The 11,824-nt window shown below is 38.7% G+C and overlaps 1 protein-coding gene across 1 annotated transcript; it reads right to left on the reverse strand.

The window, feature by feature from the left end:
* Positions 1-8,443: 8,443 nt before the first annotated feature.
* Positions 8,444-11,419, reverse strand: LOC134344844 (eotaxin-like). The gene is made up of 4 exons (XM_063044953.1): positions 11,262-11,419; positions 10,648-10,768; positions 10,023-10,100; positions 8,444-8,684 (listed from the first exon to the last, which is right to left on the reverse strand). Exons 1-4 carry the CDS (start codon positions 11,335-11,337, stop codon positions 8,654-8,656), a joined length of 306 nt encoding a protein of 101 aa, XP_062901023.1. The 5' UTR covers positions 11,338-11,419; the 3' UTR covers positions 8,444-8,653.
* Positions 11,420-11,824: the final 405 nt, after the last annotated feature.

Genomic DNA, 11,824 nt, shown 5'->3' on the forward strand with positions numbered 1-11,824 from the left:
GTAGGCTGCCGTGGGTTTATTGCGTTCATTTTCCAGAAGTGGCTGCGTGACCTTGGCTTCACTAGAAGAGAGATCCAGTCAACCACCGGGGTGTAGCTGAGGCAGCAGAGAAAGGATCAGCATGGGTGTGCACCAAGTATGTCCAGAGGGGCAGATAGTCTGACAGTGTATACATATCTTGTAAACCCTTCAGTATGCATAGACACCTGAAGAGCAGACTATCTGTTGGATGGAAGTGACTGATAGAGGCAGATGCCAAGTTTTAAGGTCACCAGTGGGAGGTGGTGCTTTAGCACAGCTGGCCCACCACCTTGAGGGAGTCTTGATCATAAGCGGGCTGAAACTCCTGAAGACAGGTGGCAGATCAACTGATGATCCCACTGGTGATAGCACAGGACAGTTAACATCTTAGTCCAAGTGCGTTTTTAACACGATTCCCTCATCTAAATCATTAATAGATATTGTAAACAGCTGCGGTCCCCGCACTGAACCCTGCGGTACCCCACTGGTCACCGCCTGCCATTCTGAAAGGGGCCCGTTAATCGCTACTCTTTGTTTTCTGTGAGCCAGCCAATTTTCAATCCATGTCAGTACTCTGCCCCCAATACCATGTACCCTAATTTTGCCTACTAATCTCCTATGTGGGACTTTTATCAAAGGCTTTCTGAAAGTCCAGGTACACTACATCCACTGGCTCTCCCTTGTCCATTTTCATAGTTACATCCTCAAAAAATTCCAGAAGATTAGTCAAGCACGATTTCCCCTTCGTAAATCCATGCTGACTTGGACCGATCCTGTTACTGCTATCCAGATGTCTCGTAATTTCATCTTTTATAATTGACTCCAGCATCTTTCCCACCACCGACGTCAGGCTAACCGGTCTATAATTCCCTGTTTTCTCTCTTCCTCCGTTCTTGAAGTGAGGGACAACATTAGCCACCCTCCAATCTACAGGAACTGATCCTGAATCTATAGAACATTGGAAAATGATTACCAATGCGTCCATGATTTCTGAAGCCACCTCCTTAAGTAACCTGGGATGCAGACCATCAGGTCCCGGGGACTTATCAGCCTTCAGAGCCAACAGCCTATCCAACACAATTTCCTGCTGATATTATTATGTTACTTTGTTATAATTTGATATTGTTAAGTTACTAAGTAAACAAATGGTAGGCGTTTGTATATTAAGGGAAAACATATTTGTTTAGCATAGTGCCCCAGTTAAAAAAAAACAGTTGATACACTATTAAAATAAAAGGGGAGGACTGTACCGTATAGCCTACAGTATAATAAGGGACTACTTTATGTTTTAGTAACACGTCGCTGAATGCGCTATTAGGTGCATATTGATCTGTATGTGTGTGCCGAGTTCGGTTTCTGCCATTAAAGAACCATGAACCTTAGCTCCCGTCTCCAGCATTTTCATTAATAGCATTTTTGTGTGACCAGGTCACATACACAACAATTTCAATTCAGGCAGCCTAGCTGCCTTGGTGGAATTCAGATGAATTACTCTAGGTCAATATTCCAGGCCTCCAGATTCTAATCTAGCAAATCTGCTAGTATGGACGCCAAGGTAATGTTGTAGATCACTCACTTGTTAGCTGCACTGTAGAAGTGAGTTGTAGAGAAAGGAGAGCTGGAGAGAATAAAAGGGAATGCACTGAAAAATCAGCTCTTCTTTCTCTGTCTAGACTAACAATCATTTTGTTTTCCTTCACACTCATTCAAAGATTCAGAAATTCAAAGTACATTTATTATCAAAGAATGTATACAACCTTGAGATTTGTTTGCCGATAGGCAGTTACAAAGCAAGGAACCAGAAAGAACGCCATTTTAAAAAAAAGCCAACCCCCGCTGTGCACAGAGAAAGAGAACAAAAACAAATCATGCAAACAATAGAAGCTTTACTGTAGAATGGCAATAAACAATCTCAAGTCTTGAATCTCCCCACAGATATTCCAGTACTGAGGCAGACTGAAGGAGATATATTATAATATGATAGGCTGCTGTTTACCTCCAGTAAGTCTTTCAGTGCTCAAGGCCTTGCTAAATAGATCAAAGGACGCTTCATAATCCAAACTTCCACTGGAATATTTGCTTCAGCTAAAAGAAGATTGAGCAAGAAAAGGAGCAATGAACACAGGTTCGGAAGTTATAGTTATCCATCTTTCTGTCCAGAGGAGCAAACGGAGTGACCATAGGATTTTGCTTCCATTTAAGCTTGCCTAGACACAAGAGAGACTGCAGATGCTGAAAATCTAGAGCAACACATACAAAATGCTGGAGGAACTTAGTGTGTCAGGCAGCATCTATAGAAGAGAATGAACAGGTAATGTTTTGGGCCAAGACCTTTTATCAGTACTAGAAAGGAATGGGGAAGAAGCCAGAATAAAATGGGAGGGGGAGGGGGAGGAGTACAAGCAGGCAAGTGATAGGTGAATCCAAGTGAAAGGGGAAGACAGGAATAAGGGGTAGTGAGGCTATAATGTAAGAAGCAGGGTGGTGATCGGTGTGGGAGGCAAAGGGCTGAAGAAGAATGAAACTAAAATAAAAGACTAGGATACTATGGAATATTACTGCTATTAGGCTGCTCTGTTGATGGGAATCAAATCAGCATTTCTGTTGCATTCTTAACAGTGAATACTAGTCTAGAAACCATATGTCTTTGGAGCATGAGTGGAAATTGGAACACCTGGAGGAAATCCACTTGGTCGTGGAGAGAATTCCTTGTAGTTGGCGGCTGAACTGAACACGGGCCGTTGTTGCTGTAATAGTGTTACGCCATTTGCTACACTACCTTGCTGCCCTTATCAGCAATTCTACTTGTACGTTGCTGATGCCTGACTCAATATCACTCTTTACTGTTCGAATGTCAGTGAAAAGTAGGAAAAGACTATATAACTTTTTGTGTCCTGTGTGACTCAAAAGTAAATAACCAACTCTAATCCACTTCATCAACAAGACCTTCTCAATATTGTTGAGATTCACCCCTGCCTTGGTTTATTTTTGAATATAGAACTTAGACATTTACAGTACATTACAGGCTCTTCAGCCCACAAAGTTGTGCTGACCATATAACCTACTCTAGAAACTGCCTAGAATTTCCCTAGCACATAGCCCTCTATTTTTCTAAGCTCCATGCACCTATCGAAGAGGCTTTTAAAAGACACTATTGTATCTGCTTCCACCACCACCGTCGACAGTGCATTCCACTCACCTATCACTCTCTTTGTGAAAAACTTATCTCTGACATCCCCACGGTACCTATTTCCAAGCACCGTAAAACTATGCCCCCTCGTGTTAGCCATTTCCGGCCTGGGAAAAAAGCCTCTGACTATCCACATGATCAATGCCTTTCATCATCTTTTACACCTCTGTCAGGTCACCTCATCCTCCGTCGGTCCAAGGAGAAAAGGCCAACTTCTTCAAACTATTCTCATAAGGTACGCCCTCCAATCCAGGCAACGTCCTTGTAAATATCCTCTACACTCTATATAGTATCCACATATTTGTGGCTGAAGCCTTCATCCTTTTGTTTTGGTTTCCTTTAGAATTTTCCAGATTTTTTCTGGGTGGGCTCTCGTCCCCTCAACTAAATATTCGGACTTACATCATCCTGTTCACCCAGTAACCTTACACTTAACTTTGTTTTTGTTATGTTGTTAGTTGATTTTAAAAACTATGCAGCTAATACCTAACGGTGAACAAAAAGGACCTCAGCTGCTTCCATTTTCCAAGTTTGTTTGCTTCCAGCCTGACCAGGGAAATGGCAATCTGTTAAGTTTGAAATTAAACAGGGAAAGTACTGTGACATTCTGTATGGTAAAGTACTATATATAACAGTCTATTTTTGAGAAGAAAGCAAATGCTGACCAACAGCTCATCAAGTACAAGATGGAAGTATTTACAATGAACCCTGCGTTAATGAATCTCATGCTAAATTTTGAAGAGAGTTGTCAATAACAAGCCAATCCAAATCCTTCAGAAATAAAACAGCTTATACCAGAGGTATACGGCAGCATTGGTGACGAGAGAAACAGAATTAACATATCAGGTTCACAATCTTTGTCAGAGCCATCAGGAAAATTCTTCTGACAAACGCTCTCAGCCTGAAACATTCTCTCTCTGCAGACACATTTCGAGCATCAGGTTTTGTTTTGCTCCCTTTAGGTTTGTTTACTGAGATGAGAGGGTTTTTGCTATCATGAGAGGTTGGACAAACTGGGGTTGCTTTCTTTGGAACGGAAAACAAAAACTGACGGGCGTTCTGATAGAAGTACAGTACATAAAATTATGAGAGGCAAAGATAGAGTAGACAACCATTATCTTTTTTCCAGGGCTGAAATATCTAATGCTAGAGGAATGCGTTCAAGGTGAGAGGGGAAGTTTCAAAGGCAGGTTTTGTTTTTACACAGGGTGGTGGGTGTTTGAAATGTGTTGCCAGTGGGGATGTTGGAGGCAGAACTGAAAATGGTATTTAAGAGGTTCTTACATTGGCACATGGATATGCAGAGAAACGAGGGACAAGGACCACGAGCAGATAGAAAGGATTTAGAGTCCAGCTTAATTAGTTCAGCACAACATTTGGGCTGAAGGGCCTGTTCCTGTGCTGTACAGTTCTCTATTCTACGAGATCATCAGAAGAAAATAGCTTGGAAAAGAGTGGCAAGGGTAAACAAATGAAAGTATAAAGCTACTGTGTTGAATTCACTATTCTCCTAAATACCTAAGGCGTATGGTGATCAGAACAGATTGGGCCATCCAATCTGTTAAAAGATCAAGATGAAAGAAGTTACCGCCCAAACTGCAGGATTCTGTTTTTTTTCAGGTTGCACATATTGCTCAAGATCTAACACCATCTCTTGTCTGTGGATTTCTTGTATCACACCATTGTGCATTTACAAGGGTAGAAAGGAAGTAACCTTGTTAAATTTGCAAGCAGTAGTGTTGCTCTATTACGTACAATACAGGCATGAAACTCATGTCTCTAATTTGTTATCTAAGTGTCTTTGGGACCATAGCCGCATGTAGCGTTCAAACCTTACCTTATATTTTGCCTGGTTTTGTCATCTACGATAAACATATATAGTGCTTCTTTCCTCTTCAATCAATAACTCTATCATGATTCATTAAGTTACAAACAGTTACCTCGACTCCAATAATATAATATTATTTTGCTGATTTAATTATCAGTCAATAGTGTTAATACTGGCCATAATGTGAGTGAAAGCTCCATTATATACAAAACAGAGAGCAAATGGATTGTAGATACTGGAAAACATTAACAGAACTCAACAGGTCAGGCAGCATCCATAGATGATTGACATTTCTGGGCAAGAGCCTACATCAAGATGGGAAAGGAAGAGGGAGATAGCTAGTATATAAGGGTGGGGGGAAGGGGTGGAGCAAAAGCTGGCGGGTGATAGGTAGATCCAGGTGAGAGGGGGAGAGTGGGAATGATGTAAAAAGCTGGAAGGTGATAGGTGGAAGTGGCAAAGTGTTAAGTAAGAGAGAGAGCGAATCATGAAATAAAGGAAAGGGTGGAGGTACTGAGAGAAGTGAGTTTCATTCTTGCAGGTGACAGGATTGGAAGAGATGTAGTCAAGGCGACTGTGTGAGACAGTGAATTTGTAAAAGATTGTCTCCCTAGATGGCGACAGAGTCCAAAAAAGTGGAGAGAGATGTTGGAGATAGACTGAGAGAATATGAAGGTGGGGTGGAAATTGGTAACGAATTTGATGGGATCATTAAACAGGAATTGAGTGCAGGAAGCATCACCAAGGCAGTCATCAATGTAGCAAACAAAGAGTGGTGGAGTGTTCCTGATGTAGATTTGGAGCAGGATTGCTCCATGTGGCAATAAAAGTTAGGCACAACTACAGCCATGTGATCAGGAGATAGAGGGGAGGGAGACACCAAAAGGGAAGTTGTTGATGATGGTGGAGAGTAACAGGTTGAGCCCTTTATCCAAAAAGAAGTGGAAAGCCTGATGACTTCCCGATGGGGGAAAAATTGTACAGAGATGATATCCGTGGTGAAAATATAGCAGTCAGGGCCAGAGAAATGAAGTTGTGGAAGTGGTGCAGAGCAAGTGAAATGGGGACAAGATGGAGTCAAGGTATGGGGACTAGAAATTCAGGTGGGGTATAAACAACCCGGGTGCGGTTTGGATTGTAAATCAAGGGAGGAGGTAGACATGGGCAGTATGGTTTGGGGAACAATGAGGTTGAAGATTGTAGAGAAGAAATCACCAGAGGTGATATAGTTGGTGACGGTATGGGAGAACATGGCCTCTTGCTTCTCAGTGGAGTCCTCATTCAGAAGTAAGTAAGTGGAGGAGTCCACAAACTGCCACCTGGCCTCTGTAAGTTCTGAAAGTCAAAAAAAGATCAATATTTAGAGAGATACAAGTTAACAGAGGGCAATTAACATCGATTGTTGTGTATGACAGTTGTATTTTTACGAAGATAACAAGAAGACTCAGTGAGATTATTATATTTGACAAGGATTTAGCTTATGATTGAACAAATGGCCTGTGTGGTACAAAGGTTCTGTTCATAGAATTACTGCTTCACAACTCTGCTGACCCAGGTTTATTCTAACCTCTGGTGTTGTCCACATGAAGTTTGCACGTTCTATCTGTGATCACATGGTTCCTCTTGTTTTTCCCATGTGGAGGGCTATGGGAGAGGGAAGGGTTAGTTAACCTATTGGGTTAAAACATTGGCACAATATCATGTGCCGAAGACCCTGTACTGTACTGTACCATTCTATGGTCTATGTTCTATCTCAAAACATGCTGATTGGCAGACTAACTAGCTAGTGTAAAATCATCTTAATGTGCAGGTGTGGAAATGTCTTGGGAGATGTTGATGGGAATGGGGTGAGAATAAAATGATTTGGATAGGTTTAGTGTAAAAATAGGTACTTATGGTTGACTTGGACTTGTTGGGCTGAAGGGCTTGTTTCTCTGCTGCAACTGTCTATGACTGAACACTGACTAGGAAAGTAAAGCTGACAGGATCCAAAAAAATAAGGTGGCGAGTTAAATTAAAAACTACTCTTAGTTAATAAAACAAAGAGTAAATATCGGCCTGAGGTCCTGAGGTTTAATAGCAAAAGAGCAGAAAGCTGTAGCATTCAGGCTGAGCCCATTGTCTTTGATAATGCTTGCTACTGGTATAGACGTAGCTGTAATGTTAGTGTCATTATTATAAAGAACTCTGATGCTAAAATTGTAAGTGCCCTTGACAATTAGGTGAAGAGTTTTAAGCTAGTTTTTTTTTGCCCTTTGCTCAATTTGTTTTTTGTTTTGTGTGTGGGGTTTGATGTTTCTCTTTGAACGGGTTTCCATGGTTTTCTTTCTTTGCTTTGTGGCTGTCTGTGGGAAGATGAATCTCAGACTTGTATACAGCATACCTACTTTGATAATTAATGTACTTCAAATCTTGAATCTTTGAAGATATTCATCTTTTTGAAGTCTACCGTCAGTCAAAGGGTTGGTTAGTCGGGAACAGAAGTGGCAAACAAAACTGAACTCCAGGAAGTATGAGGTGACACAAACCAGACATGAATAATAATAGGAAATGGAGAAGTGTGGAGGAAAAGAAGACCTTGGAGGACGAGCCCGGAAGTTCCTGATGATTACAGGGCGGTTAGGTATAAGAAGGTATAAGGATTCTTGTCTTTATAAACTCAGCCACACAACATAAGAGCAGGCAAGTTCATGCTAAAACTTTCCAGTGTACGGGTAAGCCATACTTAGAGAAATGTGCACATTTCTAGTGAATACATGTAGAAAGATATGTTAGCAAAAGAGATGGTACAGAGTCGAATAAAGCAAATGATATTGTGAAACCTGGAGACTAGAAATATAAAAGGACATAATTATTTCAAAGAAGTAGTAAAGAGGATGCTAGAAAGATGCTCGAGGCTGAGACCTCATAAGGGTCAAAAAGTACCTGGAAGGTACTTGGAGTAGCATAACAATGCCATAAAGTGTAATTAATGTTTTGCTAGATCAGATAAAAAGGGTCAAATATACCCTTTTTCAGATGTAGGTATCAATCATGTTCTTCTGTGTTTGAAAATCGAAGGAAATATTCCCATCACATTTATTGTATTCTTAAAATATTTTGATCAAATAAAACCTTTCTCAAATAGAATCTTCTTACCAGTTATAATGAGAATCTCTTTGTAAAGTAAATTGTGCTGTGGAACCTACTGTACTTAAGGAAGTGAATGGAGATTACCCTAGATCAAATTACATGGAATTATTAAGGCTGAAGGAGAATAATTTGAGATAGATATGAAGTCACACCCCAGAGGGAAAACATCATTATCCTAATGGTCTCAAATACACAATCTTGGGAGCCATTTGAAAAGACTATTACTGAAGACATTATTCCTTTATAAGTGGATACAAAAAGACTCTGTTTAAGTAAGCAATTTTATTGCAAAAATGTAAAATATAGATTTGCAATCTTATATACAGAAAAATATAACGCTAAAATGACATTACAATATGCTACACAGAGCAATAAATACACAATTACAGAACAGACCATCAACATGAACACATACAAATCTTTTTAATTAAATCATAATTATATTCTTTCAGTTTTTAAGGTCAATAGTAATTTGTCCAGCTTCACTGTCGCGTGTTTTTCTGTATCCTGATACTGTTAAAAAAAGACAAAAAATTGTAAAAAAAAATTGCTACAAATTTTAACCATAGCATTTACATAGTGAATGATACCAAATACTAATTATTAAATTTCTTTGTAATTGTCCTCGAGATCAAGAAAATACTTCCAATAAATCACACAATATTAGTGTACAATTAAAATATTATAATGCTCAGTTGGAACATATGCTAGATATTATGGCTTCCTGTATCAAATTTAACTGCAACTCATAATTTCCTCTTACATTGTAAAATGAACTACAAACGTAAAGTGATAAAGTATAAATACAGCATCTTATTTTTTCTGTATAGGTTACACTCTTAAAGCTTCTTATCAGTCACTTCTAACTCAATATACCCCCTAAATAATCAATACTACTTAAATGTTTGTGATACATATCAATGACTTAGATCATAATGTAGTATAGATAAGTGCATTGGTAGGTTTGCAGACAACACAAAGATTGGTAGAGATGTGGACAGTGAAGAAGGTAGTCTAAGGATATTGCAAGGTATTCATCAGTTGCAGTTATTGGCAGAGAAATGGCAGATGGAGCTTAATCCAGGGAAGTGTAAGGTGTTGCGCTTTGAGAGATCAAACGTAAGGGGAAAGTACACAGTTATGGCATTAATATGCAGAGGGAGCATAGAGTTCATCTATAGCTTGCTGAAAGTAGCCACGCAGGGAGAAAGGGTGTTAAAGAAGAAATATGGATGCTTTCCTTCATGGTCAGAGTATTGAGTACAAGAGACTGGTAATCATGTTGCTGCAATATAAAACTTCAGTTAAGCCACACATGGAGCATTATGTACAGTTTTGGTTGCCCCATTACAGTAAGAATGCAAGGGCTTTGGAAAAGATGCAAGAGTCTATGAGAATGCTGTCTGAATTGGAGTGTATGAGCTGTAAAGAAAGGCTTGGAAAAAATGGGTTCTTTTCTGTGGACTCTTAGAGGCTGAGAGGAGACCTGATAGAAGTTTATAAAATTATGAGAGGCATAGATAGGGTAGATGGTCAGAGTAGAAGTAGTTTTCTCAGGGTAGAAATGTCAGAAACTACATTTAAGGTGAGAGGGGGAAGGTTTGATGGAGATTCACAGGACAAGACTTTTTACATGGAGATTGGTATGTGCCTGGAAGAGGTTGCCAGGGTTGGGAGTGGAAGCAAATATGATAGTGCAGGGGCGTTTTGTTAGGCACATGAATGTACAATGATGGAGCAATGTGAATCATGTGCAAGCAGAAGAGATTTAGTTTAATTTGGCATTGAATTCATTACAGACGCAGTGAGCCGAAGGACCCGTCCCTTTGCTATGCTGTCTTTTGTACTTACTCAACCTCATTTCTTTTCCTTTTTGTCCAGGGTGCTCTTGGATCAGCACAGAGTGGTCCTTTCTCTACAGTGTAAAATCTGAAAGGGAAGAAGTGTGCATATTACTCAATATGAGTGATCGGAAAATAAATTTGAAATAGCCTAAGGATTTAAAATTACATGAATCAAACCTCCAACAAGTAATGTTTTTCAGTAAAATGGATTCTAATGAGTTAATGATGTTTGGCAATTAACTATTTTTTAACTAAAATGTTGACTAAACCTCATTTTTTTACACAGCATTCAGTTTAAGAGATAACTTATCATGAGTTGACTTAAAATCATTAGGCAAAAGCATTGTCTGATTTTTCGAAAAGGAACATTTCAGAATGAGAATTAGGTTTAATATCATCACCATATGCTGTGAAATTTGTTAATTAGCAGCATCAGTACAATACACGATAAATACAGAGAAAAAAAGTCTTTGAAAAAGTATTTAAGTATTTGATTTTTGGATGCTTTAGAAAATAAAAATGACTGAAAGCTTATATATATTGTGTAAATGCTAAAACAAAACAAAAGCAAATAATCAGATTTAAACAAGATAGAAAGACTTCTAGGAAAATAAAACAGAAGGCTTACATACATAATGGCACTGACACAGGGTAGCAATTCTGGCTGTATCCTGTAATGAGTAATCTCGAATGAAATCCGTTTTCGAGACACATTTGTGCAGCAATTTGTGGTGACATTTCCAGGACCTCGATCTGAAAATAAAAAGCATTGTTTTCCTTCAGTTTTACTCAAATGAAAACCCAGGCATTTCAAAATTACCTCATATTACATATATCAAAGCAACCTATTCCAAAATATCTGAAAAAAATCGTTTGTCCTCTCTTCATGGAAAATCCACACTTGCTGCATGAAGCCTTTTATTCACAAGTTTTTAATATTCTACATCTAACTCAAAGTTTCATTCCATTTCTGAGTTGACCAAAATTATTTTAGCTACTTAAGTGTAAGCAGAACTACACATTTTCAGTAGCTAGTTAACATTATATATTGCTCTCTGGGTGCTTTGGTCTGTACTTAAGTTCTGTTTTTGCACCTTGCTAGCTACAGTATATTCAATAGCACAGCAAAACTCCTGACAGGGAGAGAAATCAATTATTTTTTGCAACATTCCTGATGGTATTCTCATTAGTCTACATAGATATCAATATTAAAACTATAGTTTTGGAAAAGAATACAAAAACTTACATGATCTACTATATACTGAAACAGCACAGAAGATAAACAGAACCATAACAATCTTCAGGTACATGTTGTTGACCATGTGAAACCTTCAATAGACAATGCTTTGTCTGTTTACTCTGTGCTTGTTCAACTGAAGTCCTTCCTTGCCTCTAATGAGAGGCTGAAACCTTTTATATATTAACAGTCAGGGGAATTTCCTGTCAAGAAGTGGAAAAAAGCATGACACATTGAGGGGTGTGGAGAAAAATACAGTTTTAAAAAAGTACATATTTTAGTAAGACTTGGTTTAACAATAAGCCAGAAACATTGCCCAACTTCTAGGTTATTTTTATAAAGAGCAAAATAGTCAATGAAAGATGTCGTATATTTATTTACTATTCACATCTTTCAATTCATTGTCAATGGATCCTTTACAAACATCCACCATATCAATTACATCAGGGGCTAATATCAGCACAAGGAAAAAAATAATTTATTTGTAGAAAATGTCTTAATCTCAGAGAAATGAAAAGCAAAATACTTATTGTAAAAATATATGCTGCTGAAAATATAATAAACTGGGCAGT

The sequence above is a fragment of the Mobula hypostoma genome, chromosome 4 (genome assembly GCF_963921235.1).
Source record: "Mobula hypostoma chromosome 4, sMobHyp1.1, whole genome shotgun sequence".
Lineage (NCBI taxonomy): Eukaryota > Metazoa > Chordata > Chondrichthyes > Myliobatiformes > Myliobatidae > Mobula > Mobula hypostoma.

Bases quoted from the DNA above. Each gene is read 5' to 3' on its own strand.
- LOC134344844 (XM_063044953.1), bottom strand. From the start codon at position 11,337: ATGGTCAACAACATGTACCTGAAGATTGTTATGGTTCTGTTTATCTTC. The intron at 10,769-11,261 runs GTAAGTTTTTGT...TTTTATTTTCAG, and splicing joins TTCAGTATATAGTAGATCAT to ATCGAGGTCCTGGAAATGTC. The intron at 8,685-10,022 runs GTAAGTACAAAA...TTTTTTTAACAG, and splicing joins AGGAAAAGAAATGAGGTTGA to TATCAGGATACAGAAAAACA.